Below are 27,143 nucleotides of genomic sequence, written 5' to 3'. Positions count from 1 at the left end.
GAAGGTCCAAAATGGGACGCAGATCGCCCGTCTTCTTTGGAACCAAGAAGTACCGGGAGTAGAACCCCCGGTTTTGCTGATCTAATGGCACCGGCTCGATGGCCCGAAGCCGAAGAAGAGCCTGAGCCTCCTGGAGAAGAAGAGCGGTCTGCGTCGAGTTGGAAGGATACTCTCTTGGCGGGTGGTCCGGGGGGACCCGTAGGAAATGAAGAGAGTATCCCCCTCTTACGATGGTAAGGACCCAGAGGTCCGTGGTGATGGTCTCCCATCGATGATAAAAATGATGGAGACGACCCCCGATGGGAAAAACGGGGGGAGACAGAACGAAGTCGGTTATGCTCCCTGGAAGAGAGTCAAAAAGGCTGAGTAGCCTTGGGTGCAGCCGGCATCTGAGGCTTCTGTTGAGGCTTCTGAGGAGGCTGTCTCTTTGCAGGCTGTCTCGCAGGAGGAGTCTGTCTCAGCTGATAATGCCGCTGGTAAATCAGAGGTGGCCTAGAGGGACGAGACTGCTGAGGCTTAGGCTTAGGCCGCAGAATAGACTGGAAGGACTTCTCATGGTCCGAAAGTTTTTTAGTAACAGTCTCGATAGACTCATCGAACAGATCCGCCCCCGCACAAGGCACATTAGCAAGTCTGTCTTGGAGGTTTGGATCCATATCAATCGTACGGAGCCATGCCAGGCGGCGCATGGCTACCGAACAGGCAGCAGCACGTGCCGAGAGCTCGAAGGCATCGTAGGAGGATTGCATCAGCTGCAGGCGTAATTGAGACAGGGTAGCCACCACCTCTTCAAATTCAAATCGAGCTTGAGCATCGATAAAAGGGATGAACTTGTGGAACACCGGCAAGAAAAAGTCCAAATATGAAGAGAAGAAAAAATTATAATTGAGCACTCGAGTCGCCATCATCGAATTCTGGTAGATACGTCTACCAAATTTATCCATCGTCCTCCCTTCACGGCCCAGGGGCACCGAGGCGTAAACCTGGGAGGGATGAGATCGCTTGAGGGAGGACTCGACCAGAAGTGACTGATGAGAAAGTTGCGCCCCCTCAAACCCCTTGTGATGGACGATGCGGTATCGAGCATCCAATTTACTGGGAACTGCAGGGATGGAATACGGTGTCTCAAAACAACGCATGAAAGTCTGGTCAAGCAGTTTATGCAGAGGAAGGCGAAGCGTCTCCGCTGGAGGGTGAGGCAAATGCATGGTGTCCAGATACTCCTTAGAATATCGAGAACCAGTGTCCAACGTCACATCCAAATCATCCGCCATTTGTCGAAGGAAGGATGAAAAAGATAGTTGGTCCGCCAGTGCCGGCCGGCGAGACGGACTAGAAGAAGTGGAAGCCTCCGGATCCAGAGAGAGCTGAGAGCGGCAAGGAGAATAGGAGGTAGATGGTTCCTCATACTCCGGTCCCTCAGGCGGGGATAAATCCGACGAGGAGTATCCCATACGCTGGATCTTCTTTTGCGGAGACACCTCCGAATGACGTGAAGAGTGTCGAGATGAGTGTCGAGATCGATGCCCCTCCCGGTGACGGGATGGGGAGCGAGATCTCCTGTGCATCGCACGATCCCCCGAAGCCTCCAAGGAATGGATGGGACTTGATGCAGTGGATCGCAGAGGTGGTAAGGATGCGGACTCACGCAGTGCCACCCAGGTCTGGTATGGAGTGCGGAAGAACTCTTCCTGCGATGCAGTATGCCCAGGACTTCGACTATCAGGGCCTGACACAGCACTCTGCTGTCGAGGAGGCGTGATGGGCTCTAAAGGTGGCATATTACTAAATGAAGCCCGCCTGGAAGCACCAGCCGCCCTCCTCCGATCCTCCTCGTCGAGCAGAGAAATCGTACGACGAGGAGGAGGAGGAGGGGGCGGATCGCCCCCCGGGACCGAGACCGGGAGGTCACCCTGAATGGAGGCGATAAGCCGGGGTCCCATAGACTGCATAAGCTCGACAAACTGAGCTTCCAGCAGGGATCGCAGCGAAGCCGATATGGAGGGATCCGCACCGAAAGGGGGTCCTCCAGCACGGTCTTCGCGCTCCTTAGTGGCCAAGTGCTTCTGCTTGCTAGCTTTAGGCACTTTGATGACCACCGGAGGAACAGTGGAAGGCGGTACCTGAGCCGAGGAGACGGGGACAGGCACCGATGCTGAACCGGAAGCAGAAGTCGGAGTGAACGATGCCGGCTTCACGATGCCCGATGCAGGGGTTGTCGATGCAGGCTTCGAACGAACTGGCGAAACCGCAGTGGAAGTTGAAGCAGACGGCTCTTTGGCAGACTCCATCTTAAACATCGACTCCCAAAGTAAGCAGCGTCGTTTGAACGAGCGCGCAGTGAGCGTGGAACAAGGCCGGCACGATTTCGGAACGTGGTCTGGACCAAGACACTGAAGACAGCGTCGATGCGGGTCCGTCAACGAAATCGCACGCTGGCACTTTCTGCACTTTTTAAAACCGGTGATTGGCCGGGACATAGGCCGGAAAATCGTCGCCGCTAGGACGAAGGCGCTCGGCCTAAGCCACGAGGCCGGCCCGGCCGAACCGCCGGAAGAAATAATTTTAACTTTTTTTTTTTTTTAAAAACAACTTAAAATTGAAAGAAATCAAATAAACAACGAAACGCGGTAGTAAAGAAGGCAAATATACTGAAATTCAGTCAGCGCAGAATGAAGTGAAACTTCTCAGCTCCGCGGAAAGAAAAGAACTGAGGAGACACGCCCGGTACATCGGGCGGGAGGGCACTGGCGCATGCGCGGTGCGGGTATCTCGAAACTTCTGAGTTTCTTCAAGCAAGACATGCTTGCAAGATGTCCGTATCGGGGCTCTGTCGGATGACATCACCCACTAGTGAGAATACCTGCCTGCTTGTCCTGGGATAAAAATCATTACTCATATATGGTTTCTAACTAACAATTTAAGACATCACACCACTATTTCTGTGTAAATCTAAAATGGCCGCGTCTCAATTCTCTTTCTTATCTAGACTCACTACTCAATCAACCAATCACAGAGCACACCAGCAAACACACCTACTTTCAAACCAGCATCATCCACTCAAGCTCAGCGTTTAATCCAGCAGGACTAACAGTATTTAGTTCAAAGATCCATTTTTGCTCTCTATAATTAAGAAATTTATTCAGGTCACCACCTTCCCACCCAACCTCAATCTGGTCGATCACATGCCATCTCAATTCGGTTAAAGTACGCTGTTTCTCCAACCAGTACTCTACAATCGGAGTCTGCTAATTTTTAGTTACAATCCGGGATTTATGCTCATTCAAACGAATCCTTATTGGCCTACTCATTCTCCCTACGAACACCTTATTACATGGGCACTGCAAAATGTATATAACATGACTGCTATTACAGTTCGTCCATAGATCCATTCCACAAAAAAAAATATATCATCTAAAAAGTGTTTCCAGCATAAGATCTTCTGAAAAACATGGGAGGTGTAGACAACCTGCTTCTCAAACATTGCCATATAGAGAGAAGCCACTGAAGGGGCTAGGATGGCCCCATGGCAACCCCGTGAACCTGCTCATAATATGAGCCTTTAAACCAGAAATAATTTTTTCTAATCACCAATTCTGCTAATTGTAGCAAAAATTCAACTGACAGCTGCTGCCGACCATCATCATTCTCACGAAGAGTCTCATCAATCACTGTCAAAGCCTCCCCCTGCGGGATGTTTGTATAGAGCACTGTTCTTCAACCGCCGGTCTGCGGACTGGTGCCGGTCCACAGGGGCGGCACGTGCATCGGCCCGAGACAGTGTTCTTGAGCCGCCGGTCCAATCGATGTGGTGCTGTCTTCTGGCCGGCTCCCTCTTGCTTACTGACGCACAAAGACACGGGCAGCGGCTCCTATGCGCATTCCACGACTGAACCGGAAGTCTTCTCTCTTGACGTCGCAACGTCCCGCGTCTTTGTTCACTGCATCAGTAAGAAAGAGGGAGCCGGCCCGAAGATAACACCAGGGGTGGCATAAAACGGTCAGAAGTTAAGGCACAGCATGGAGGGAGGGAGACAACAAAGGTAGGGGGAATGGTTTTAGTTTTTAATTTAGTGATTGAATTGTGTTAATTTTGAGAATTTACTTCTGCTGTCTGTATAATCTGTGTTCTGGTAGGAATTAATGTTGAGAAGCATATGTACAGTGTGCTTTGTGTAGTTTAATTTTGTGGTTAACCATTATGGGGCTCACAATCGAAAGAAAAAAACGTCCAAAAACCGGCCTAAGTTGGCACTTGGACAAACATTGTCAAAATACGTCCAAATGCCGATAATGAAAACGGATTTTGGACATATTTCTAAACGACCTAGGCTTTCATAGTGCCGCTGAACGACCATCGCTAAATGGGGCATTTCAGGAGTAGTGTCAAGGGCGGGAGTTGGGCGGGAAGTGGGCCGGCTTAGACTTAGCCATATAGCATGTATAACCAAAAGTTATACAGCCCAAGATCGACAGACCTTGGACATTGTGACTTAGACCATTTAAAACATGGTCTAAGTCACAAAAACCATTTAAAGTTACCAGATAAACAATGCAAACACATAAAACAGACCCCCACACACTACCCCAGTGATCACTGACCCACCCCCACCTCATAAAAATCGTAATCACACCTTTAAAATTCAACCTCTAGACCATCATCACCTGGCATAGGAAAGCCTAGTCGTCCAGCACAGAGGTGGCTTAAGCTGTCTTGGGGGTGGGTTAAGGACCCATGGAGAGGAGGACCTAGGCCCATAAGCCCCTGTAATCACTGCATTGATAATGAAACATGTGCACTCCCCTATACACCCCCAAATCCCTTTTGTAGTGGCATATAAGTGGCTCCTGCAGCCATAAGGGCTATTAGGGTGGTAGATAAGTGGGTCTAGGGGATTCTGGAGGTGGTTTGGGGGGCTCACCATGACCTATAAGGGAGCTGTAGTGAGAAGACATGGCACCCTTTTTGTGAAGTACACAACAGTGCCCTGTAAGGTATTCCACTATTTAGGTGCCATGTCTGGGTGTTCAGTCCATCACTTTGGAGACCCCTCCCACGTCCAACAGGGCTTGTTCTAGGTGTTTTTGACTTGGACGAAAAGTTGGACGAAAATGTGGTATAAAGATGGACGATTTAGCAACTTGGATGATCAGACCGGCAGGACGTTTAGTTAGATGATTTTCGAAACAAAAAATTTTTTGGACGTATTTTTCGAAAATGTGTCCTAGGCTGTTTTTTACTTTGGATGACTTGCGACTTAGATGAAAACGGATTTAGACGTTCCTTTTGATTATGCCCCTCCACATGTTAATAAGATAATATTTTGTGTATATATGAAAAATGAATGGAAAAAATAGTGTTACAATTAGTACTATTATGGGGGCGGGGCCTGGGGTAGAGATTGGAAGGCTCTGGCCCATGACTTAGCTCAGTGTTCTTTAACTGCGGGTACATAAAATAATTCTTTTATTTCTGCCAGTCTATAGGTATCAAAAGGTTGGAGAACACTGGTATAGAGGGCTGCTACATCCATTGTTACCAGCAAAATATCATCATCTACTGCATTAAGATTGGGTTCAGGTTTTTGTTGGCGGCCTTCTTCAATGCCCGGTGGCTCTCCGCCCTGAAACGGCCTTATTGTGGGTGATACAGGGGGTGGGGTGATGGAGAATACTCAGGACAAATTGGTTCATCTGGCTTTCTCGGCAGCTAGGTTGGTACTGGCCTTTCATTGGAAGAGCTCGGTAGTGCCCACCTTGCTGATGATGAAGGAAAAATTGGGATGGGTTTGCGAGCAGTATAGGATTTCGGCGTTCTTGACGAGGCGCAGACAACAATTTGAGGATCTTTGGGGACGATTTGTAGAGGTGATGGGTAAAGATTCGGTGGACCGGGGGGCCTGAAGTGTGTATAGATGACTGTGGTAGGGGGACTGTGCATCTTTTATTTTCTTCTGGTTCGGGGTGCATGGACTTAGGGATTCTCAGCTGTCTGGGGGGAGGGGTTGGAGGGGAGTTGGGGTTCAATGAGGGAGGTGGTGAGGGGAGTTACTGGGAGGATTTTTGTAAACTGTTTAACACTGGTTTGAGCGCGTATGCAGCTGTGGACTGTGAGGTGCTCCTGTGAGTGCACTATTGTGATGTGTTTTTATGTTTGTTTCTGAGCAGTGTTATAAAAATAGAATTATATAAAAATCTCTCAGCATACAAATCCTATGTGAACTTTCTTTAACACAAACCAAATCATTGAGGTCAACAACTAAAGATTAGTTAAACTGTTGGCAGTTTTTCCAAAGAGAGAGAGATTAACATTGTGTTGGTTTTTTTAAATAAGGTATTTTGGTATGTGAACCCCACTAATAACCCTTCTCCATTGAGAATATTGACCATTTAACACCTACTGTCTGTTTTCTGTCTTTCAACCAGGGGCATGCCTCTTCTCATCTCTTCCTGGGACATACAAATGACCAATGCCAGCCTTTATTGGGGGGAGAGAGTCAACGAACTCCAGGGGTGTTGGACTCCAGTTCAGCTGAAATGGTCCATAAATCGTCTGGAACTCAGAGCCATTTGTCTAGTGCAGGGGTAGGGAACTCCGGTCCTCGAGAGCTGTAGTCCAGTTGGGTTTTCAGGATTTCCCCAATGAATATGCATTGAAAGCAGTGCATGCAAATAGATCTCATGCATATTCATTGGGGAAATCCTGAAAACCCAACTGGAATATGGCTCTCGAGGAAATTTCTGGAGGGCAAGACAAAGTATTTTTGAACAATGCAACAGCAGTATGTAATGCTCCTTCATCTGTGAATTCATTTCTGCACAAAATATTGATTCTGTTATCACACACCAGTATAAGAATGTTTCCATGGCAACCGCTGTGCTCTCCTGTGTTTGCATAGCACAATTTTTACTTTGCATATGATTTGTTTAATGTCTCAGAAAAGTGTGCACTAAGCTTAAGTGCAGTTCTAACGCTGGGTTTATAACATTAGCCCCTAGGTGGGGATCTTGCATGCTCTTGTACGCTAAATGGTGGAACACTAAGAAAGAAGAGAGAAATCTCGTGTTTTGGACAGACCTGTTGATCTTGTTCTGCCCTTATAACTGTTACTACCTAATCAGATCACACTACAACCTAAAGGATTGCATAAGGAGCACAAAAAAGGTACATAGGGAGAAAAATGTATCTAGTTCATGCATGCATTATCAAGATTACAATGTTATTTTAAATACCTTTATAAAACGAGCCCTCCAAGCGGTTTACATTGCAATCTTTAAAAAAGAAAAGGAAAAGAACTCCAATAAAACAGGAAAGGCAGTAGAAATAATATAGCTCATAAAATATGAAGTATCATCCACTACTGACCAGCTGGCTCAGTCTATATTTCATTCCTAATTTATAAACCTACAGTTTCATTCGGTGTACAGACCATTTTAAGATCTTTCTCGTTCCCCCAAATTAACCCTAAAAACGCGTGAACAGTAAACAGAAACAAAATAGTGAGTTGCGACGCTCAACACTGAGATTATTGGGGTTAAATTCAAAGTCTCCGCTTCACGAACTGGAGCGCGCCGTCAATCAACACAGCACCTCCCGGAATACAGTACTTGGGTCCAGCTAGGGACGCCTGATTGGTGGAGCCTGTAAGATGAGGCCCCGCCCACGGAGGGGAGGGGCGGACAGCGTGTTGAGCTGGAGCTGGGGGTCTTCGGTTAATTGGACAGTTAAGAAAGCTCGTTTTTTATTTCGTTGTCTGTCATAGCCCGGATTTTCACCAAGCTTTCATAACATTCAGTCACTGTTTCTGGGAAGTTCGAGGAACGTGATTCCTAACGGAGGAGGAGCAGAAGTCGGGCGGGAAATCGAACCCCCTCCACCCCCCCACCCCCAGTGCCCGGTCAGCTATGAGCGGAAACCGGGTTGCCGCAGGGAGCCGCCACAAGAAGTGAAGTCGGACTGCGCCGGAGAGGCCTGGGCCGGTGGCCGCCCTATTCTTTCTCCGCTGGCAGTATGGTGCTCAGAGCCCGAGCCCTCTATGACTTCAGGTCGGAGAATCCGGGGGAGATATCCCTGCGAGAGACTGAGCTGTTGACACTCTGCAGCGAGCACGACATCGAGGGCTGGCTGGAGGGAGTCAACAGCCGCGGTGAGCGCGGCCTTTTCCCGGCTTCCTACGTGGAAGTGATCCGAGCGGCGGCGGAGAGCCCCGGGGGTGACGGCTATCCGGTGGTCCCAGTCCTTTCCCAATACACCAGCGTGCCCCAGGTCAGTTCGGAACCAGCAGCCGTCCCGTCCTCCTCCTCCCGGAGCTTCCAGCTGCCCGAGAGCTATCAGCTGCCGCCGAGCTTCCCCTACACCGCGGCAGCCCCTCAGCAGCAGCGCCTCTCGCAGTCCTTCCTGCCCCAGCAGCCGAGCTACCAGCACAGTCAGGGCAGCGACGATGACTGGGACGACGAGTGGGACGACGCGACCACCGTGGCCGACGAGCCGGGCGCGCTGAGCAGCAGCGGAGGCGGTTACCAGGACTACGAGAGCCGCTACCGCTTCTCCACGCGCGGCTCCGAGGCGTCGCTGGGCTCCCGCGCGGCCGGCCCCTCTTCCTCCCTGCAGGCTGCCAAGGGCTCGGCCACGGTGAGCCGCAACTTGAACCGCTTCTCCACCTTCGTGAAGTCGGGCGGCGAGGCGTTCGTGCTGGGGGAGGTGTCGGCGGGCTTCGTGCGCGACGGCGACAAGCTGTGCGTGGTGCGCGGGCCGCACGGGCCCGAGTGGCAGGAGAACCCGTACCCGTTCGCCTGCTCCATCGACGACCCCACCAAGCAGACGAAGTTCAAGGGCATGAAGAGCTACATCTCGTACAAGCTGCTGCCCACGCACACGCAGCAGCGCGTCAACCGCCGCTACAAGCACTTCGACTGGCTCTACGCCCGCCTGGTGGAGAAGTTCCCCGTCATCTCGGTGCCGCACATCCCCGAGAAGCAGGCGACGGGCCGCTTCGAGGAGGACTTCATCTCCAAGCGCAGGAAGGGCTTGGTCTGGTGGATGAACCACATGACGAGCCACCCGGTGCTCGCCCAGTGCGACGCCTTCCAGCACTTCCTCACCTGCACGGACGAGAAGGCCTGGAAGCAGGGCAAGCGCAAGCTGGAGAAGGACGAGATGGTGGGCGCCAACTTCTTCCTCACCATCAGCACCCCGCCCGGCGCGCTCGATCTGCAGGACGTGGAGAACAAGATCGACGGCTTCAAGGGCTTCACCAAGAGGATGGACGAGAGCGTCCTGCAGCTCAACCAGACGGCCAGCGAGTTCGCCCGGAAGCAGGTGGCCGGCTTCAAGAAAGAGTATCAGAAAGTGGGCCACTCGTTCAAAGGGTTGAGCCAGGCCTTCGAGCTCGACCTGCAGCCGTTTTCCTCGGGCTTGAACCGTGCCATAACTTTCACCGCCGAGGCGTACGATGCCATAGGGGAGCTTTACGCCGATCAGCCCAGGCAGGATTTGGACCCAGTGATGGATTTGCTAGCTTTGTATCAGGGGCATCTGGCGAACTTCCCGGACATCATCCACGTTCAGAAAGGTAAAGTGTCGTTTATGTAGTCCGTTATATGTGCTAAGAATCCAAGAGGCTATGGTAGGTATTAGGTCTTTCTTTTTTGCCTAGTAATATCAATCCCTCTCAATTAATATAAAACTTAGGCCGCGGGATAATCACAGTGGGAGTGACTTTGTAGAAAAATGTTACAGAAATAAATACAAATACTTTCATATTCTGATATATTATTATCTTACGCATTGTTTCCATGGCATCCTGGTTCAGAGGCTCTGCATTGACCTGATCTGTTTAGTTTGTATTGGTGAGTGTCAGAGTTGAAGGGATGTTCACATCTTAAGGGAAAGGGATTGGATTTAAATATTGCCTTTCTGTGGTGACAGTCAAAGCAGTTTAAATTTTATTTAAAATTTATCTTTTATTAAATAAAAGGATACAACTCTAATATATCAAACATTCTAAATATTGATGAACTGCAATAAATCTTCCTTCTCCACCCCAGTTAAGTCCCAATTACACAACACCATTCAGAATACCAAACTCCCCCGTCCCCCTCAAACAACATACCATATATACTGGAATATAAATTGATCAGGATATAAGTAGAGACCCATACCATCCCCCCCCTAAAAGGAGGAAAAATGGTTAACTCAAATATAAGACGGGAACTTAATATTCAAGTGCCATGCCAGGATCTGCACCCAGTGTCCCCTCCCTTTCGCCCTCCCCTGCCAGGTTCTGCACTCGGCTCATCTTCCTGCCAAGTTCTGCAACCAGCCCCCTTCCCTCCCTGCCCGGCTCTGCACCCAGACCCCTTCCCTTCTCTGCCCAGTTCTGAACTCAGCCCCCCTCTCTTCCCTGCCAGGCTCTGAACCCTGTCCCCCCTTCCTGCTAGGCTCTGCACCCTGTCCACCCTCCTTCCCTGTACCCTCTTCCCCCTCTAGTTCTCTAGTGGTAGTCGAGGACAGTAGGGATCCCTCCCGCCTCCCATCCTGGCCTGACCGATACTAACAATTACCCCTCCCTCCATTGTGTACCTTTTCCCTGGTGGTCCAGCGGTGTATCCTGCGCTGAACTCCTGCTGATCTCACACTCAGTGGCGCACTCGGGCTGGCATGCAGGAGCAAGCTTTTCAAGCTCCCGCCTGGCCCTGTGCTGCTTCCTGAATGGCTTCTGTGAATCCTGCAAGAAATGGTGGCAGCCTTTCAGGGAGCGGCACAGGGCCGGGCGGGAGCTCAAAAAGCTCGCTCCTGTGTGCCGGCCTGGATGCACTGCTGGCTATTGGCTGCAAAATCGGCAGAAGGGGTTCAGCGTGAGATACGCTGGACCACAAGTGTAAAGGTGTGCGATGGAGGGGGGGTAATTGTTAGTATCGGCTAGGATGGGAGACGGGAGGGATCTCTCCTGTCCTGGCCTAATGCCAGTCCTGTAGCAAGTCCGGAGGTTGTCGAATGGTCACTAGGTGATGACCCGAATATAGGACGAGACCCCACTTTTATGGGCCAATTTTTTGACCCCAAAATTTCATCCTATATTCAAGTACTGTATATATGGTATCTATTAAATGATACAATATATGCTGGCTGCAATGGCCCTCCGAGCATGCTGCTAGTAACATGGCAGCTGCCCGGAGGGAACATGGCCTTTGCTCCACCCACTTCCTTCCCCTATCCCCTCCAACGTCATCTCTGACGTTGGGGGAGGTTTCTCCCTCGCATTGGATGGGTCAGGATGGAAGGGGCGGAGCTACCCAGATGCAGCAATTTTCAAATGCTAAACACTTGGGAGCATCAGCCCTTTTCTCCGTGCACCCAGTGTTCAGATTGCTGGGCTGAGTCACAACTGCGATCCTGTTGTAGTCCCCAGCCCACACCCGCAGCAGTGTTAGACGTCCGGCTGAGCAGCCATCCTCTTTTTTTTTTTTTTTTTTTTCTTTCTCGGCCTCCCTACTTTTCGTGGCCGAGATGTTCGGACACAGCATCGCTTATTCGCACTGCAGGTTGGTCCAACTGCTGCTCGGTGACATCATCTGCGTGGTTCGCCCTGTCAGGTGATGGCATGGGGGCACTACTGCCCGAGAGCTCCGGTGTTGGAGAATGCTGGTGGCTCTGCTGCTGCATGTGAAGGCCCACTCCAACTTCTTGCTTGCACTGTTGCTTGGCTGGCTATGTGGTATTTTTTTGTCCGGGGCAGTATGGCAGGCAAGTGGTGGAAGCGGGCCTTCAGGAGCAAAGAGGTTTGTACGTCTGTCTCTGCAATGTGGTAGCGGTTTGATGAGACTTTCCTGTTTTGGGCCATTTTTTTGGCCCCAAAATCTCATCCTATATTGAAGTACTATATATATGGTATCTATTATATGATACAATATCTGATCGAGTGGATGAAATATTTTAAAAAAAGCTAAACCTGCAAATCATTCTAGACAGTTGAGTGTTCTTGGGAAGTAAGAGTATCAAGGAAAGGGGTCCATAGTCAAAGAAATCTGCTCTGTGTATGTTGTCCTCTAATATTGACCAAGAGTTTCTCCATCCTTAGTAATTCATGCACCACATTTCTCCATTGTTCTAATGTTGGTAATGTAGGACGGATCCACTGTTGCAAAATACAGTGTTTAGCAATGAGGGCTGCTTTGTGCAAAATATTGTCTTATACTATCTTTTGTATTGTTCAATATGCAAATATTGGGAGTTGGAACCCAAACTCCACCCTATATATCACTCAAATGATTCCAAACATCCACCCAGAACTGGTTGATAAAAGAACAATCCCAAGTACAATGTTTGCAGGAAGCATCAGATAGATGCACCACATTTCAGACAGGCCACATCTGATGGCAGGCCCATCTTTCTTGCTTTTGAAGGATGGATAAACTTATAGTGAAGCTCTTATAGTTGAATGCTTTCCACCAGCTATGGGATGGTATGTAAGCTGTTTAGAAATTTCTGGGTATCTTTAATAGCCAAAGTCTGTAATCCAAAGTGCTAAGACTTTATGGAGAGGATATAGGCCTTGTAGTTTTAGCAAACTTGCATAGAATCAAGTAAACAATCCCTTAGAAACAACAGGTAACGACCAATACTCGATGTTAACTGCTAAAAGTGCTGAAGAGACAAAAGTATTTTATATATATATAACTTTTATGTTGTGCAATTTTCTATAAGTTATTCATTCTTATTAACTATCCATTACTTTATCTTATCTGCTTACATGTTCTAGCCCAGTGGTCTCAAACTCGCGGCCCGGGGGCCACATGCGGCCCTGCCAGGTACTATTTTGAGGCCTTCGGTATGTTTATCATAATCACAAAAGTAAAATAAAATGGTTTCTTGATCATATATATCTCTCTTTAGCTATAAATGACAATATAGTGGTACCTTGGTTTACGAGCATACTTCGTTCCAGAAGCATGCTCTTCATTCAAAGTACTCGTAAATAAAAGCACATGTCCCCATAGGCCACAATGTAAACTAAAACAATCCGTTCCACAACCAAGGTTTACAATGGTGGCCCAGGGGTGGGTACCTGCCTGTGGGTGCTGCAGCCCTTGTAGCGTGGTGGCTTCCTTTCCCCGGGGTCCCCGTGCGGCTCTCCTCCCTCTTCGGCCGATGCCTTTTCCATTCACCAGCGCCTCCCAGCTTCTGATTCAAGCCGGCCGCCATCCTTCTGACGCATGCGCAGGACCTTTGAACTCCCCCATCAAGCCGGCGCCGCTCCAACAACACGCGCACCACGTACAAGCACGCAGGACGTCCTGCGTGCTTGTATATGCTGCGCATGTTGTTGGAGCGGCGCCGGCTTGATGGGGGAGTTCAGAGGTCCTGCGCATGCGTCTGGAGGATGGCTGGCTTGAATCGGAAGCCGGGAGGCGCAGGTGAACGGAAAAGGCATCGGCCGAAGAGGGAGGAGAGCCGCACGGGGACCCCGGGGAAAGGAAGCCACCATGCTACAAGGGCTGCAGCACCCACAGGCAGGTACCCACCCCTGGGCCACCATAGTGAGAGTTCGTGTAGCGAATCAACACTTGTTTTTTGAGACGAAAGTTTGCTGAGTGTTTTGCTAGTCTTGCAAAACACTCGCAAACCGAGTTACTCGCAAACCGAGGTTCCACTGTATTATTATTGAGACTTAGCCAAAAGGAAAGATTTATAAACTATAAAGAGTTTTACCTCATGTAAAATTGTCATTTCTTTAATAAAACATTTAACTATTTTTTCTGAGGCCCTCCAAGTACCTACGAATCCAAAATGTGGCCCTGCAAAGGGTAGGGTTTGAGTTTGAGACTGCTGTTCTAGCCCTTGTGCTAAGATGTAGAAGTAGTATACCCCCTCTTTCATCAAGCAACGCTACAGATTTTCAGCGTGGGCCAGTGAGGTAAGTGCTCCGCTGCTCATAGGAATTCTATGAATGTTGGAGCATTTACCGTGCCGGGCTGCGCTAAAAACCTCTAGCACAACTTGTTAAAAGGGACCAATAGTGCGTGCCATTTGTCTGGATGTTTTGTTTTGCTTTGTGTATTGCTTATGTCCATGTTCTGCTGTAAACTGCCTTGGCTGAATTTCTTCAAAAAGGTAGTCAATACATTCTAATATGTAACAAAACCAGATGTGCTATTTTCCCAAATGGCTAAAAAAAAATCCTTTTAACATCTGGGCCAGAATGAGGGAATGATCAGAGAAGCTAAAATTAACAAGGAACAAAGTGTTACTAAATATAAGTAAACCAGAGATGGAGCGGAAAATTTAGAAAACTTAGATGCCAGCTAAAAAGCTTGAGGAACTACGGTAAAGTTTATTTTCCCTTGTTGCCCTTTTAATTTTTTTAAGCTTTTTCTGGTTTGCCCATATTTTACATGTATCACCTTTGCAAATGTATGCTGCTTTTGTTTTTTGCTTCCCCACTACTTCTGTAGCCCCAGCCCCATTTTTCTTTTGTCCTCATCTCCAATCCCCTTAATCTCTGGGTTTGTTTGTTTTTTCTTCCCTGCCTATTGTTGCCTTTGGGGCAAGGAGCATCCTTGGACTACAGCTGCACCTTCTAACCCAACATATCATAGTCAGTGGCTGCTTTCTCTTAACCTAGACCTGCTGCATTTATAGCGGATCTTATTTTAGCCAATTTCTCCCTGTCAAGGTTGGGCCTGCAACCTGGTGATTTAGTATCCCTGGAATTCTCCATTTCTGAATTAATATTGCAGAAGGTTTACTTGTATGAAATAATTTAGGGTTAAAACAAATTCCCAGTTACCTGTGAATTAGACTCTGACATACAAATTGTGGTATATCAAATACAAATAAACAATAGTGGCTCACAGATCTTTTTTCAGAATTTGTTGTTAATATGAAGAAGAAACTCATTAATATATAATAGGCTAGGAAAGCATAGATTGAAGGACTCACCAGACATGTGGCATATTAAAATTTGCACATCATGGGAGCACATAGAGAGCAAGCATCAAACCACTTAGAAATCAATAAGGCATTTGTATATAATTGCAGTTCTACTGGGTATGTCAGACCAGGATTGGATACTGTTGAACAGAACACTGTGCTTGATGGATCTTCTGACCAGAGCTAGCATAGTACATCTTACCTTTGTTATGAATGAAATATGTTAGAGTTTTTCAAAATAGTACTTCATCAAGGAGTGAATTGGTTTGATTTGCTGCTGTACTTAATGTTGTTTGAGTTTGTGAGGCAGGGTCCAGATGATTAAAAAGGATACACATCTTTACCTAGGCTACAGGTGATCTAAATTAGAACTGTACAACCACTTGTGGGGAAAATACCATCATAAAGATGATGGTTATGTATGGAGAAGAGAAAAAAGTTACAGGAATCTGCACGGATTGAATAGTAATAGATTGTGCCTGATCAACCTTACTAGACTCTTTTGAGAATGTTAGCAAGGCTGAAAATATTCCAGGTGTTAGAGTACCTATATACATCTTAAATTGGTGCATAGAACCTGCTACCATCCTGAGCCTGTCGGGAACTGCTGCTTTCTGCAAGTACAAGCAGAGACCTGGGCATGCCCAGTTTGGGGATGACACTGCTGCTGCTGACAGCTGGAAAATTATTTATGCTGTAGCTGAGGATAGAAGCTGCTGCAGTCAACACAATCCAGAGAGAGCAACACCAATATTGTTAAATCCAGCCTGGACCCAGAAATGAGCTGTGGTGGATTTTGGAGGGAAGAAATGCTGGAGGTGAGAACAAAAATAACTTTCTTTTTTTTTTCCTGTGAAATCTCAGAGAAGTAGCCTGGAATGAGTCTGTTTCTATGGTCCTCCATGCAGTCATCACATTTTTCCCTCCCACCACAGCAGTCAACCTCATCTGATCAGAGCATCCATTTATTCCTCTCCCAATTTGGCTTAACTTTCCCTCTACAGGAAAAGAGCAATGATTCCTCCCTGCAGCTGCTGTCACCAAACCTGTCCCAAGTGTGAACCACTCAAGGCTGGTGGATTCCATAAGATTACTGGATAACAAGCAATTCAAGCTTCAAACTACCAGTGGAGGCAGCTGAAAACTAATGCTGCCCGATTCAGGAAAAAAAATTTCGATTTGATTCGATTTTCCTGCCCAATTGGGTGATTTTTTTTTTTTTTTTTTTTAACATCCTGGTGGGTTTATTTTATAACCTCTTCACCCCTTTTATAGCCTCTTCACCCCCTTTGCCTTCTCCTAATCACACTGGCGCTGTGGTGTAAACAGACAAAAAAGACTTTTCCTCTCTCTGTTAAATCCTAGCTCACATTTGCGGTTTAACACGCCAGCTCTGGTAGGATACACGTTTCAAATCTGACATATTGTAATCGCAAAACAGAAAATAAAATTAGTTTTTCTACCTTTTGTTGTCTGGTCATTATTCAAATCTTGTTGGTCCCAGGCTCTGGTTGACTTCTGATAACTTGCTTGCCAGGGTCTCCTTCTTTCTTCTTCGTGCTAACCATCCATCTGCCATCTCTGTCCTCCCCTTCCGTTTCCCTTCCCTCCCCCGGAAGTCTGGCATCTTTCCTTTTTTTTCATCTCCATCCACAGATCCACCTTTTCTCAACTACCCTTTCATCCAGCATCTCTCCCTCCTTCCCTACCACCCCAGGGTCCACCATCTCTCCCTTTCTTTTCCCAACTACCCTCCTATCCAGTATTTCTATCCCCCCTCCACACCATTCCTTATGGCCAACTTCTCTCTCTTTCTGTTCCTTCCCTCCCTAAATCCCATTGCCCATCATCTCTCTCCCTCTCCTCTATTTTTAGACCCATTATTTATTTCCCCTAAAGTCCGGCATATGCACGTCTCTTTGAACACCCCCTTCCCTCCCTCCCTCCATGTACTTCTACACCAGGGCCCATTCCTCTTAAGGTTTGTCCACCCTGAAGGCCTGCCTGTCCCCCCTGAAGGCCTACACCCCACCCCTGAAGGCCTGCCTGTCCCTCCTGAAGGCCTGCACCCAAGGTCTGCCTGTCCCCCCTGAAGGCCTGCACCCAAGGCCTGCCTGTGCCCCCTGAAGGCCTGTACAACCCCCCCTTCCTTCCTCCCCCCAGGAAGGCCTGTGTGTTCCCCCTGTCCTCCCGGCATCAATTTACCACATTTCAGCAGCCTGGATAAGATTGCTAATGCTAGCAATCTTTGTAAGCTGCCATCGGGTCTTCCGAGCTGCCTTCTCTCTGCCGCAGTCCCGCCCCTCCTCTGACATTATCCAGGCTGCTGAAATGAGGTAAATTGATGCCGGGAGAACAAGGGGGAAGTCGGACAGAAGCACTTCCCGACTAATACTCGCCCTCTAAAACAGGAGCGGCCGGCCAGCAAGAGGCAGGGGATCGGGAGGCTGATTTTTTTGTTTTGTGTTTGAATCGATTCAAACCGATTCACCCGAAATGAATCGGTGAATCGATTCTAATCGTGAATCAGGCAGCACTACTGAAAACTATAGTGGCATGGAACCTAGGGCGATTGCTTCAATCTGTGCCTGCGATTTTCAGCAAGGCCTTTCCTGTCTATTACATTATGGCTGGAGAAGTTTGTCTTCAGCTGCAATTACACCATGTAGTTCACAGTTCAATGTGGCAGTGCCTGAGCTGTCGGATAGAATTGTTTTCATACCTGGAACAGCAATAAGCATAGTGTTCCAAATCTTAACCACCTGGGAATCTTAGGGGACTGTTTTTTTTCCAGCCGCCCTTATGCTTATCCCAGATGATGTGAACTGTGTGGGTATGTGTGGCATTTGGAGTAAAGATTAGTTAACTCACTTCTTCCAAATCTTTACTCCAGGGTGAGTTAAAGTCTAGGAACAGTAGTTATTTCATTGTCCACAGTGGTGCTGTCCAATTCAGGTAAAACTTTTTCAAGTTGATTCAGCCTATTGAATTGATTTTTTATTCGATTCACTTTTCCTGCTCAATTGGGCATTTTTTTTCAAATGTCCCAGCAGGTTTATTTTGTAGTCTTCCACCTACCCTACCTACCATGGCCCTCTCCAACCGCATGCCGGCGCTGTGGTATAAACAGAACAAAAAATACTTTTTCTCTCTCTGTTGGGTCCTAGCTCATGCTCATTGTCTAAAACCAGCCCTGATAGGATATACATTTTAATTCTGACATATTATAATTACAAAATAGAAAATAATTTTTTTTTCTACCTTCCATTGTCATATCCAACGTTTGTTTCTTTCCCACTGTCTACCTTCTCTCTCTCTCTCTCTCTCTCTCCCCAAACCTCTATCTCCCTTTCTTCCCCTCCATTATCACGTGCAACATTTCTTTCTTGCTCCCCATGCACTTTGTCTCCCTGCCCTCTACCCTTTGTCCATCATTTCTCCCTTCTCCATGCATTTCTCCTTCCCACCCCTTTCTACTTCTTTGTTTCATCTCTCCTTTCCACCCCAACAATTCTTCCTCTCTTCTTTCTATACCCCCACTTTGCAGCATCTTTCTTCCCCTCCCATCCCCCTGAGCAGCAGCTTTCCATCACTCCCTCCCATCCCCCTGTGCAGCAGTACCCCACCATGAAACCTGACATACCTCCAAGGCCTCCTAAAGCAACAGCAGCGCTCGCTAGGGCTTCCCTCTGCTGTGTCACCGATGACATCATCAATGATGCAGTAGAAGGAAGGCCCTTGCAGGGAAAGCTGTGAAGCAGCCTGTTCAGAGCACTGCTGCTGCTGCTGGTTTAGGCCTCAGAGATATGTCAGGTCTCACCAGGGTGAGGCTGATGTTTTGGGGCAATGAATCAATTTGAATCTATTTCCCAAAGTGAATCGGTGAATTGGACAGCACTAGCCCACAGTAGTCTGTTGTACCTGGAAAAATGAAGGGAGAAGTGACTTGCCTAAAATCACAAGGAGAGTCTGCAGGGTGGGAGGGAAAAGGCATCTGTTGTCATTTTCGCAGCTGGCACAGAATTGCCATGCTATAGAAGTCTGTGATATCAGAAGTTAGAGCTTTTGGGCCCGATTCTGTAAACTCTGCCTAGTTTTAGGCGTGGTTTAGACGTCCACGTGACGCAAATTGTAATGAGCGTTACATAGGCGTTGGGTAGGCGTCCGATGCCCATTCCCCAAAATCACACTTTTTCTGATGTAGACACCCGATAGACATCCCTACGATGTTAGTTATATATAAAAATGTGTGTTTTTACTGATTTGTTATCGTTATTGTAAGCTTTAACATAAACCCAAAGTATACCATCATTAAAAGGATAATATAAACACAGTATATCATGTGCTAGACAATGAGCCATACAATAATAGCAATTCTGTTTTGATTATACTGCTCCTTTATAGGTAGTGAATGGCAGTTAATTCTGCTAGGAGACAGAACAAGGTCTCACTGCCCTGTTATATCCTTTTTCTTCATTATTTCAGAATTAATTCAACAGTATAAAAACCAAAATGTAACAAAGTATGCCATGTTTAAAAGGAGAAGTATGTTACACTTCCCCCTCCCCATTTGCGGTTTCTGCACTCGCGATTTCATATAATCACAATTTTTTTCTGGGGAGGGGGAAAATTTAAAAAAACATATTTTTTACCTTCCTGCCGCCTTCCCGGCCTTACATGGTGGTCTAGAAGGCTTTCGGGGCAGGAGCGATCTTCCTACGCTCCTGCCACGTGCAGATCGCCATGAGGAAATGGCTGTAGGGAGTTCCCGTCGTAGTCTCGAGAGACTACGGGAACTCACAGCAGCCATTTCCTCATGGCGATCTGCACGGGTCAGGAGCGTAGGAAGATCGCTCCTGCCCCGAAAGCCCTCTAGACCACAGTTCTTCAACCGCCGGTCCGCTGAAAATTCCTGCCGGTCCGCGCAGGGCCGGCGAGATGGACGCTGTTAAATTTCCTGCCCTGGTGGTGTTCGGGGAAATCTTCTGTTCCTCCCAGCCTCGGGCAATCAAGACAGGCTGCTGACGTTGGGCATTCCCTCTGAGTCTTGCCTATGCGGAAACAGGAAGTTGAAACAAAATAGGCGGGACTCAGAGAGGGAAGGTCCCAACGTCAGCAGCCTGTCTTGATCGCGGCCCCTGCCGAGTCGCCGAAGAGGGCCGCGGGGAAGCGGCAAGTAGAAGGGAGATGGTCAGCGTGCGCGGTGGGGGGCAGCGTGTGGATTGGGGCCATCAGCAGCGTCTGTGCTGAGAGTCTGCCCACGTGCAGGATGCGGCGGATAGGGGCCTCCGGCTCGTCTTGGGTGGCAGGGCCTGCGATGCAAAGCTGTTTTTGCCGGCTTGGGAGGGGGGGTCGCGAATGTGCAGGGACCCTTCAACAGTGGCTGTCTCCTCTCCTAGCAGTTTTGTACTTACCAGGGCAGTGATTCACTTTGGCAACTTCCCCTTCCTCAGAGGCAGCAACGACCCAAGGCTGCCTAAGGAAATCACTGCTGCAGGCAAGTACTGAGAGCTGCTGGAAGGAGAGGAAGCCACTGTTGGAGGCTGGGAAGCTGATGGATAAAGGGAGAGCTACTACTGGACCTGGAGGGAGGTAGAAGGAGAGATGCTGCTGGGAGGGGAAGAGGGAAAGGGATGGGAAGAGAGCTACTGTTGGATAGGAGGGAAGGGAGAAGGTAAAAAGGAAGGAAACAGCTGGCAGGGAGATTAGAGGAGGGAAAGGGGAGAGACAAGAATGAGAAAGTAGAGAGAGATTGATGCTGGAAAGGGGGTCAGCAGAGAAATGAGAGAGGGATAAATATGCTAGATCTGGTGTAGGAGAGATAAAAATGAAGAAAGCAGTGAAGCTGGAATGAATGATGTAAAAAGGAGAGAGGAGGCACAGGCTGGATGGAAAGGAGAAAGGGGCATCGAAAAAAGTCAGATACATATGGAAGGAGGAGAGGCCAGACAGTGGATGGAACGGGCAGACGCTGGAAGGAAGAGTGGAAAGAAGATGAAAGCAGAGACCACAAAAGGTAGAAAAAAATCATTTTATTTCTATTTTGTCATTACAATATATCAGATTTGAAATATATATCCTGCTAGAGACATAACTGGGGACTGCAAAGCCTAACACTATTCCTATCATGTGTGACTGCAGTATTCTGTTATGATATTTCTGTGTAGCATTCTGTAATAATTGGCTTGTTCAGTTTTCTTGATAGTAGAGGGGATATATGTGAAGGGGAGGGGAGACAGGGGTTTTGTTGGTCCTTGCTCTGAATATTTATATTTATAAAATGACAATTGTACTTTTTATACTTTAATAAAATACGTTCAATATAAAATCATAACTGAGGCTTGTGCATCAGATGGTTTGCGGGGACCGAGCTTGCGGAGACGGGGCGAAAATGTGTTTTTTATTTCGGTCTTAGTAGTTTGCCGGTCCACAAAATAATTATTTTATTTCTGCCGGTCCACGGGTGTAAAAAGGTTGAAGAACACTGCTCTAGACCACCAGGTAAGGCCAGGAAGGCGGCAGGGAGGTGGGGGTGGGTCAGAGCCGGATAATCGCGGTTTTTCGCCATTTGCGGTCCGGCTCTGCCTGTATCCCCTGCGAATAACGAGGGAGAAGTGTATTACTTTTTGACTGAGAGGTACTGATTGGGAGTTGAACTGGAAACATCAGTGTAGAAGGGTGTAAGCTTCACTCCTGTGCTACACAGAAACTTGTATAATAATGGTAAGATTAGCTCCTATAAGAAGTGTAAAGCATAGGAGTATGAGCATCGTATAGGTCAGGGGTGCCCACGCTTTTTGGGCTTGTGAGCTACTTTTAAAATGACCAAGTCAAAATTATCTACCAACAATAAAAAATTTTTAAAAAACACAAAGCACACTGTACGCAGAGAAAATGTTAATTGTCATTTATATTCCAGGTTTTTTTCAAAGAGGTCAAGGCAGATGACTATGTACTGTCACCTCAGTAACAGCCATACAAAAATAGACAAATATACCCCACTCCCTTTTTACTAAAACGCGATAGCAGTTTTTAGCGCAGGGAGCTGCGCTGAATGCCCCGTGCTGCTCTCGACGCTCATAGACTCCCTGCACTAAAAACCACTGTTGCCGTTTAGTAAAAGGAGGCCATAGTGCAAAATATTAGACAGCAGACATAAATTCTCAAAACGGACACATTTTGATCACTAAATCGAAAATAAAATCATTTTTCCTACCTTTGTTGTCTGGTGATTTCATGAGTCTCTGGTTGCACTTTCTTCTTCTGACTGTGTATCCAATATTTCTTCCCTTCTTTCAGCCTGTATGCTTCCTCTCCTCCAGACCTCATTCCTTCACCCAACTTTTCTCCCTGCCTCCCTTTTTTCTCTCTTCATGCTCCCTTTCTGTTTCCCTTCTTTCCTTCTGGCTCCCTGCCTACCCCCTTTCTTTTTCCCTGCCCTCCCGCCACTTTCGCTGCTATCGAGGAACAGGCCCCTAAGCCACCGCCGCCCCAAGCTATCCCTACTTCCCTGCATCAAGGACCGACCAGCATTCCCCTCCCCGACATCAGTTCTGCTGTCGGAGAGGAAGTTCCGGCCCAGCCAGGCAGCGATTGGCTTGCCCGGAACTTCCTCTCCGACGGCAGAATTGACGTCGGGGAGAGGAAGGCTGATCAGCCCGGTAGATGGTGAAGGCAACACGAGTCTATCACGGAGCCTGAGATGGGCTCCGATTGACTCACTTTGCCTTCGCGATCTACCACCGGTCGATAGTGATCAACGTATTAGGCACCCCTGGTATAGGCTTTAGATAAATGTGGTTTAAGCTCCATAAAGGATCATCTTTTATTCTATTGTCCATTCATATTATTATTTTGGAAATCAATTTGGCCTCAAATAAATAGGATGTTGGAAAATCCGGTAGCCTTGACATATGATACTATTTTATTTGGAACGACAATGAGAGCAAGGAGTCAAATCTCATCAAATAACAACAAATTTTTATTTATTTGACTGGAGTAGCAATACAGCAAATTGGAAAAATTATGACAGGTTAAATTACAACTTTTGGTGGAATTCTGTATGTCATATATACAAAATGGAACGTACAATAGCTACACAAAAAAGGATATTTTGGTAAATTTCAGAAGATCTGGGGACCATTAACAGATTTTTGTAATGAATGATAAACTTTTCCTAAGATAAGATATTTGATTAGAGGGGAAATGAGTGGGTTTTATTTTTGTTATTTCGTAATATATGAATATATCAATAGTTTCATTGTAATGGTATTTGTATGTAATTCTGTGATGGGAGGGATGGGATGGGAGGATTTTCTATTTAATAAGAATAGTTTAAATATTAGGTGTATTACATAATATTCAAAATATTATAGAATATTAAATGTTGTACTTAAAGTGTTATATGAGAGTTAATCAAGTGTGTATTTATAAGTTCATATGAGTTTATCTACTACACTTGTTGTAATATGCAAAAATGAATAAAGAATTTAAAACAAAAACAATAAGTTCCATAAAGGCTTTAGCAGGATACATGCTATTTAGGCAGCGTAGGACATCCAGTAAGCTCTCAAATAATGTCTGGGATGCCCAGAGAAATGTTTTTTAGACATTTCCAAAGTGATCTTTTAAATACAGTTCAGGGATTTTTATTTTGTTATTGAGACACCACATAAACAGGGCACATCCATACGGGTATATTGAATTTAAAATTGCCTAAAGAAGCAATGTTATTAGCTAATTGCAGCACATGAAAATCACAGCTTTAGGTTCCTTGCTCTAAATAACACTCTCTTTCTCATTAAACATTGCTACAATCAGTTCATTCTTCAAAGCAAAGAGAGAGCCCATAACTTCATTTGTCCAAGCTTAAAAACAGAATAACACACAGAACAGACCTGAATGTGGCTTCAAGTTCATTGCAAAGGGAGGTGTGAAACTGCACAATGCTGACCTCATTGTGAGATCATCAAAGTGCACCTGCAAGGTACAATGCCACAAGTAAAAGATGGGCTGGGCTGGGAGTTGAACTTACAACCTCTGTAAGATAAGCACAGCGCTTTTACTCATTGAGTTACACCACCTTCCACTCCAGTTTCTCTGATTCCCCTGTCATATCATAGCTTACTGACCTGCCTATGTATCATCTGCTTAGCTATCATATCACAGTTAGCTGAGACAAAAGACTGGTAGCTCAATGGCTTAAAGCACTGCTTTCATTGTCCCAAAAGCCAGAATATCAAGTATGGTTCAATAAATGTGACATGGAGTCAAATACTGCTGTTTTTATCAAATGCAAACTCCACTTTTGGAATAGATTGCTTCTAGTATTAATTAATGTTGTGCTGTTTGAGATGAAAATTAGATTTGATTGGTCTGTAGCTTGTAATTTTTATTAAAATGAGTATTGTGTCAGCTGAAGTACATGAGGGAGTTGAACCCAGACCAGGCTCACACCCCAACCTTCATTCTAACCACTGTGCTACACAATAAGCCATAAAATCATAGCCATTCTGGTTTGATTATACTGTTCTGTTTAGGCGTCATTACAGCTGAAGCTACGGTTTGCTTGCGGCTCCATAGCGGAGCGCCGGAAGCACGCCGTATCGGCTGCAGTTAAGCATATCTCAAGCTGTCAGGGTAGGAAACCTCTCCCCTGACTGAAAGAAGCCATTTCGGGCTCACCAACTTAAGGCACCTCATTGCACCTTTTCATTCTCTCCAGCTCTCATATAATCTCATTTTCTCAAATATTATGCTGGTTGCAGGCTGTGAGGTAGGAGACATGCCACCTACCGCATTTGCCACCCCCTATGGGCCTCCCCACTTTTCTCTTTTGCAGCCTGGGCCTCATGGAACAATAGAAAAGACAAAGGTGAATATGACGAAGTAGCTGAAGTGGTGCTTATTAAGGAAACACTAATGCCCAGCTGCTACTCAGTGTAAATAAGCACAAAGTGAAAAATGGTTTAAGATTTTTATTGCACAGTCTAGGAAAGCAGCATGCAAGTGTAATATCAGGCAACTGCAGTTCGATGAGATGGATGACAGGTATGCAGAGTAAGGCACTCCTAGGTCCAAGTTGTCACTGTGGTAGAATTGTTAAGGTCCCATAATCTTCTCCTAGTAGGAGAAGGCAGGCTGTAGAAAAAGGAAGATGGATTGAGACAAATTAAGTGTTTGTTGAGTTTTAGGCTCTCTTTTACAAAGGTTAGTTAAATCAACGCATGCGCTAACTGTTAACGTGTGCATAGGATAACATGCAAGCGTTAACATTTAGCACACGCTAATGGCTCCCTAAACGGCACCGTTTTAAGCGCATGGTAAATGTTAACGCGTGCATGTTATCCTATGCACGCGTTAATAGTTAGCATATGCATTGATCTAGCGCACCTTTGTAAAAGAGAGCCTAAAACTCACCAATTTACTGTTCTCTCAGAAAATCATCAATAACTACACCCTTCTGAAGGAAAAAAGTGTGAAAAATGTTAGTATTGTGAAAATGTATATAATTCATCACAAGGGCAAACAAAGGTTGCAGTACATTATTCTCACCTATTCTTTTTGCTTTGGTATTTGAGCTTTGGCCAGGTGCAAGCTGGTATGCTGAACCTAGTTTGAACAGACCTGCTCTGGCCTCTGGGAAACATAAGGGGAATCATTAGCCACTTTGGGAACCTGAAATCAGGAGAAAAGAGGGAAAATGTTAGACATCTGTTGCAAAAATAAAAAGCAGAAGTCTTGGGAGAATATGTCACAGCACAGTCTCAGAATAACAGCTAATAAGGATGCCTAACAATTATGACTCTAAAAAAGATTTACCTTTAGCTCTATGAGGAAAAGCACTGCTATAAGTTCCACATATTCATGTAACTTGCAAATCCATTTTGCTGGCACCAAAGTTTCAAACAGCATGGGGGTTTTTCAGCCAACACTCCTGGAACCAATTTTTATCATCACTAATTCTCAGACCTGCTAATGACCTTGTGGAATGGAGAGAGTTGTGGCAGATATCAGGGGGACAAAAAGTTAATGGAGACTCACCATAAGCAATAACACAGAATGGGAGTCCAAAATAAGAAATCAGTTCTGCCTGAGCTTTTATCTAATAAAGACACCTAAGTAACTAGCAATATATCATTCTCACCTGGATTTGTTATCTGAGCTGCTAGCAAGGAGTTTGTTGCATAGGTGCAGCATATTCATCTAGAAAGATGAAAAAGGTTAGAAACACATCAAAATTTCAAATTACTATAGCTGCTAATGGTCCTGTGAAATGGAGAGAGTGGTGACAGATATAGGAATGAAAAGGTTAAAAGATAATCAAGAAAAGTAATCTCAGAAATCAGCATAAGCAATAACACAGAATAGGAGTCCTAAAAGAAAAAATCCTGCTCTGATGAACCTTCTAATACTAAGCACCTCGAAGTGGCGTCTGATGTCATAGGCACCGTTAGGACTTTCCACCAGAAAACTTTCAAATCTGGGTGTGGTTTGGGCAAACACACCTGTACTGATTTTTAATCATTTCCTTCACTTCTCAAAGCTTTGACAAGAAGCCATTTGTCATCTGCGTAGTCTCTCTAGAGGCTCTTACCAAATTCTAAACAAAGTTCCCTCTATAGTCTATGCCTTAAGGTACGGCTTTTATCTTCCATACGTCAGGTGTTCTAGTCTTGAGTGCGGTTAGCAAATATTTGTTATTCATTTTTCTACCAGAAAACCTTCAAACTCTTTTAGCCATTCCTTTGCTTAAACATATTTGAGGTGATCTTTAAAATGATCTGCAGCAATTCTCAGCAGCCTGTTATCTCTCATCCTAAACCCCATCCCAACACACACTCCTCAGGCATGAAACCACAACCAGCCAAGCTGAATTTGCCAACAGTAATGTCTCTAGGATACATCTAAAAAACATGTACCTTCCTTCAACACCTGTCCAAGCCCTCTGAAGTTTTAGTAAACTCTTATACCTGTTGCCCTGTGCGGATATTGCATAAAAAGAAATACATTCTTACCACAATAGCTTGTAGCTGAGAGCAGATGAATGTATCTGATGTACCTGTGCCTGCAAACTGCAGAATGCTGACGAAAAACAGCAAAGTCCACCACTTATGAGAGCTGTTAGGATGCTGTTAAAATGAATGAAGGTGAGGGTGGGATTTTAACCGGTGAGCTTGAGAAGATGGACTGGTGAGCCAGAAATGCTTTC

General features: G+C 46.3%; 1 protein-coding gene across 1 annotated transcript in view; it reads left to right on the top strand.

Annotated features, from left to right (window-relative positions):
- Window positions 1-7,626: 7,626 nt before the first annotated feature.
- The window catches only part of SNX18 (sorting nexin 18), a 48,258-nt gene continuing 28,741 nt past the window's right edge, over window positions 7,627-27,143 (top strand). The window contains exon 1 of the mRNA XM_033931412.1: window positions 7,627-9,572. Coding sequence (XP_033787303.1) covers window positions 8,012-9,572 — 1,561 coding nt within the window. The 5' untranslated portion in view covers window positions 7,627-8,011. The remainder of the gene's footprint in view (window positions 9,573-27,143) is intronic.

Source organism: Geotrypetes seraphini, chromosome 1, assembly GCF_902459505.1.
Source record: "Geotrypetes seraphini chromosome 1, aGeoSer1.1, whole genome shotgun sequence".
NCBI lineage: Eukaryota > Metazoa > Chordata > Amphibia > Gymnophiona > Dermophiidae > Geotrypetes > Geotrypetes seraphini.
The sequence above is the reverse complement of the archived record's forward strand: the minus strand, read 5'-3'. Positions and strand labels throughout refer to the sequence as shown.